At 28.7% G+C, this 5,715-nt stretch overlaps 1 protein-coding gene across 1 annotated transcript; it reads right to left on the minus strand.

Moving 5' to 3' along the window:
• Positions 1–1,313: 1,313 nt before the first annotated feature.
• On the minus strand, positions 1,314–2,067 carry Tsp_08708 (collagen type IV alpha-3-binding protein). Its single transcript, XM_003373933.1, has 2 exons — positions 2,053–2,067; positions 1,314–1,355 (listed from the first exon to the last, which is right to left on the minus strand). Exons 1-2 carry the CDS (start codon positions 2,065–2,067, stop codon positions 1,314–1,316), a joined length of 57 nt encoding a protein of 18 aa, XP_003373981.1.
• Between the last annotated feature and the right edge of the window lie 3,648 nt (positions 2,068–5,715).

A 5,715-nucleotide genomic window follows, 5' to 3' on the forward strand; every position in this document is an offset into this window, starting at 1 on the left:
AAAAAAAAGGGGGGTTTTTTTTTTTCAGGGAAGGTGTTTTTTTTTTCTCCCCCCGGGGAAAAAGATTTTTCTCCCCCTCCCTTTTAAAAAAAAAAAAAAGGGTTTTTTTTCCCCCAAAAAAAAAAACCCAAAAAAACCTTAAAACCCCCCCCCCCCTTTTCAAAAAAATTGGTTTTTAGGTTTTGGAAAACCGAAAAAATTTTTGGGGCCCCAAAGGTTTTTTTTTGGGCCCCCCCTTGGGTTGGTTTTATTGGTTTTTAAAAACCTTTTTTGATTTTCCCCAGGGGGTTTTTTTTTCCAGGTTTTTTTTAAAAGTTTTTTAAAAAAAAGGGGGGGGCCCAACCAGTTCAAAAAAAGGTTTCCCCTGGGTATCCCGTAAAGAAACCCAAAGTTTGGTTTTAATTACAATCCAAAGTGAATAAAATAATGGAATTCTTGGTCAAGGGCCAGCATTGGAATACATCAGCGCATTCGAGCAAGTTAGGAAGTCACAGCGCTACTGCCGTAACAATGGAATACGTCAACACCACAGACCGTTTCTAAAGTTCTTGTCAATGCTGAAAACGTGTTAATTTGGCATCAACATGCAATTAAGCAATCAAGAAGATAAGAATATGCAAGTAAACAAATGCTTTAATGATTATTGTTATAATTCTCATTAGTGTGATTTGACAACATTGAACAAACAGTGAAACCGAACATAAAGCACAGTGTGAAATGATGCGCTTCCAGATTGAAACGCATTATAATATATCCACACATTTTTGGGTTTGCTTTCAAAAAAGTGTAATATATTGCAAAAAAATAACAAAACCCTACAAATTAATTTACAATGTTCACTGGCATAAATAAGTTAATCAATTTTATTTTTATACATGCTTTCTTGTTGTGGTTAGTTTCCTTGCTGCTGCCAAATACAGTCATTTAGTCCGCTTCGCCACTTTGAGCCATTAGCCACGCACTTGCCTTTTTCTTATTATTACTCACTGTTAATATTGATTGTTTCATCTTTGTTATTATTATAAGATGAAACAAATCGTTGCAACTTGTCTATCAGCAAAATAATGATAATAATAATAATATTATTATTATTATTATTATGACATTGATGAATTTGTTGCTATCAAATTATTGAAAAGACAAATAACAAAGTGAAAATGAGAAATTAATAAAATGGGGGAAAATTTTGAATGAAAATGAAACAAGATTGTAATTGTGGAAAGTGAGTGAAAGAGTATAGAAAGTTGAATGCAAGCGAGTTCTATTTAATTATGCTAAACTGGCGCATCAGTTTACTTAGTCAGCAGAGCCAACTAAATTTTAAATTTAACGGAGATATTTTTAGAAAGTGAAAACTGAAATTAAGCAAACATACATGTACATGAGTGCATACGTTTGCTGGAAAACCATTGCTGCTTTCAGTTATCCGCATTATTATTATTATTATTATTATTATTATTATTATTATTATTATTATTATTATTATTATTATTATTATTATTATTATTATTATTATTATTATTATTATTATAGAAGATTGATCTAAAGTTCTGATTTGAGAATGAAAGAAAAGGAAATGAAATGAAAGACAAAATAGTACAATAATAAAAAATAATCAAAATTTATGTTAAAAAGAATCTATAGATTTATTTAAGAAATTACTTTGAAAAAAGAACTAAAGTATTCAAAAAAAATTCCAAGAACTCACGTGAAATAATTTGAAATTTGGTAAAATATTGATAAAAACGATGATCATGTAACATACAAACAACAAATATAGATGTAAATGAATAAATAAGTAAATAAATGTTTTAAAAGACTCGATCACCGATGTAAAGTATTTGAAAGGTAAATTTTTTAAATATTAAAAAATTAGTAAACTGATACTAAAAAAGGACATCCAATGAAAATGCAAACGGTATCATGCAGACGTTGATCATCATATCATAAGCATTATCATATTGCTTACTTTTTCTCCATGTGCAATTGAATGTGTTTGTAAGAAATGGTAGTTCGTTGAAGATTTCTGCGAATAGTTCCAGTAATACCTACATTCGTGTGATGCATAACTTTGATATCTGAAAACATGCAAATTTAACATGAAAACTAGCAATAGTAATGATTACAAGTTCTACTTCATTTTCATCTCCAGGATATGAAGTATTCAGTTTCATATTATGTGAATTGTGAAAGTGGAAATGGTGAACGCAAATATGTACTATACTTCTTTTGTTTGTTTGAAGCAGCTTTAAAAATCAAAAGTCATGTACTACTAATAATATTTATAAGTGAATAGTGATAGCAGAAAATCTAATAAGTTCACATTTAGTATGTTTGTCAAGTCATGCGAATAGCATATATCACAAAAATATCAGCATACATTCTCGAACATCACTTACCTTTTAAAAATAGACGACTTTCAAAAGTGGAATTATATTTCCTACATGCCAGTCTTTTGTTGCATGTTTCCAAATCATGACAATGGTGAAAGTGAATAATATTATTGTGGTCATCTCAATATGAAAACAAATATAGGTACACGTTTGTGTAAAGCATCTGATTTAATTATCTGAAAGGGAACAATAATAATACTAATATAAATGCAGATTAGTGCACTTTCATCATAATTTAAACTCAACGAAATAGCATTCATAGAAAAATTAAGACAGCATAATATCAAATATAATTCAAAGATGGTATTGAAGAGCGGAATTATAGTTGAACACGTCCCTGTAGCCGTTGCACAGCATTAAATAACTGAATTTAATAGAAATGCTCTAAAGTGGTGTTTGATAATAAGTAAATTATGCAAATAGAAAACTACTTTGCCTCTGGTTGAACGGCTCATCTTACATCACTAATAGCGTAGTAGCCTGCATATAGTGAACAATTTTATTAAATGACGAATGTCATTTGCTTTTTATTTAAATGCACAATAAAAAGTAAAATTTCATTACGATGCAGATTTCTGTCACTGAAATAATATGAAAATCTGAAAGACTAAATATTTCTAACATAATCTGTAAACACTTCTAAATTAACAGAATTTAGCTGCGTGAAAGTGTGATGTCATGCAGTACATTGTATTGGATGTTTTCCATACAATCAATGTTCGAAGTTTAATGAGCAGTTTTTATCAAAAATCAACTTATAAAATATAATATTAGTGAAATACATGTGTTGAGAAAAACTAATAACATATTTCAGGAAAAGTTAGCATAGAAATTATGTTCAGCTTCAGTCCATTAATGGGTGCCACAGTTACTAAAAATACCATAATAATAAATATAATTAGAACAAATGACAAATAAACGATTGATACAAACAACACAATTACAAAAACAAATACGATTTTATAAAATCATCAACAAGAAAGAATATAAATAAATTTCAAATTCCATACATTCTAGTGATAATGAAATGCGGCAAGAAAATGAAAGGTGAAATATCGCTTTTGACAAAATGAAATGCGATATACAGAAAAACTGCTAAATCGCTTCACTTTCACGTTATGATTACAGCATAAATAACACTTGAATACTTTTGAAAATATGAATAGCATTATGCATTTGTATTTGAAAAATGGTTAATAGAGTTGTTAAAGAAAGTCAGCCCTATAACGTCAAATATAATGGATTGAACAATACGGAAAAAATATAGAAACAGACTAATCATTTCAAAATTCAAATATGAAATGCTTCGTTTATTAAATTTCACTCACACTGGGTATGTATAAACAAAGTTACGGTTCCGTAAATATTCTATCAATTAAGATAGACAAACTGCCAACTTTAAAATCAATTTATTCCACTAGAATCATATTGTGTTCAATCAGACTTTGCAAAATTCTCTAATCTATCCATATATAATCGTAGCCAAAAAAAAAAAGATTTCAAAATTTAGAAAAATCATTTTTCACCCAAAACGCGAAAACAGCAAAGTCTATAGCCCACGAAATTTCGATATTTTCGAAAATCCTATTTTTCTCAAAAAATAATGTGAGAATGTAGGAAAAAATTAGAAAACAACAATGAGCTTGGTACCACGTTGCCTGATTGCGTATTTCTAGAGATATGGTAAAAAACTGAAACTAAAATATAATATTAATATTGATAAAAGGAAAAAAAATAAAATAAAAAAGTTGAAAAGATATTAGTAAAAAACGATTTTGTTAAAGTTTATCAAGAAATCCACATTATTTTGAGCAAAAACAGGTTCTTGTTTAAATAACATTTGTTCCTGAATTTTTTTTGCATATTACAGCATCCAAAAAGTTTCAAATTTTTGTTAATGCTATTTCATTCACTGAATACGCTGCAGAAATAAGAATTAGTAAATAATATATAAATGCAATTTTAAACCAATGTGGGGTTGTTTCTATTTGTAAATGTGATAATCGCTAACTAAATATTTCATCAAATTTCTGAAAAAATTATCGATAATGTGTTACTGAAAATGAATATGCCCATAGTTCAAGTAAAATTTTAGTTCGTGATCAACCATGCAATAAATAAATTGTTAGAATTTACTGGAAACACGCTTTTAGTGTTTTTAAACTCATAAGTTAATATCTGAGCGGTTTCGAAAACAATTCTGTGCACGGAGATATTGTTTCATCCTCAGTTGTTAGTCTGATTATGTTCCTTCCATTTCGAACTAATTATTACCAAAACAAATACTATATGTAAGGCTCATTTTGTTATGAGGAATTCAAGGAGTGTTGAAAATGAGAATAAATCAAAATAGCCGCAGATTTGATACGAATGAGAACCCCTTGTGATGATAAAAATCATGAACAGCATTGTAATCCATGAAATGATTACGTTTCAAACAAAACAAATATTTGCTAAGCATACGTTAAGACAATCAAGTGTTATTCGACGTCTAAGAAAAATAACGTTAGAAATTCGTTTCATCTGATAATGATAAACAGATAAATTATTAAAAAGTTCATATATTGAGCGATTAAAATGAATTTCAGTTAGTTTTGAAGCAACTGTCGACAACTTAATCGAAATGGGCTGAAAATCTCGGAAACTTGGTTTGCTGAAAAGTAAAATATATTGCACAAGGATGTGTATTTTGACAGAATATAGCACTAGAATGCCAATAATGATTCTTTAGTTGAATCTCAAAAACTTCAGTTCAGTTTAAAGAAAGTTATCAATGGGCAACTTTCCTGTGAATTAAGATAGACAAATGGCCAACATTAAAAGCAACTTATTCCACACGTATGTGATTGTGTTCAAACAGAATTTGCAGGAGTCTCTAATCTATGGATAAGTAAACATAGCCATCAAAAGATTTCAAAATTTCAAAAAAATATTTTTCATCCGAAACGTGAAAACAGCATAGTCTATAGCCCATGAAATTTCGAAATTTTCGAAAATCCTATTTTTCTCAAAAAATAATGTGAGAATGTAGGAAAAAATTAGAAAACAACAATAAACTTGCTCTCACGCTGCCTGCTTGCGTATTTCTGGAGATATTTTAGAAAAACTGAAATAAGAATATGATTTTAATGTTGATGAAAGGAAAATAATAGTTGAAAAATATAATAGTTGAAAAGATATTAGTAAAAATCGATTTTTTTAAAGTTTATCAAGAAATCCACATTATTTGGAGCAAAAACAGGTTTTGTATTTAAATTACATTTGTTCCTGAATTTTGTTTACCATATTTCCATGTTTCAGCATCCAAATGTTTCAAATTTTT

The sequence above is a fragment of the Trichinella spiralis genome (genome assembly GCF_000181795.1).
Source record: "Trichinella spiralis strain ISS 195 chromosome Unknown Scfld6, whole genome shotgun sequence".
Classification (NCBI taxonomy): Eukaryota; Metazoa; Nematoda; class Enoplea; order Trichinellida; family Trichinellidae; genus Trichinella; species Trichinella spiralis.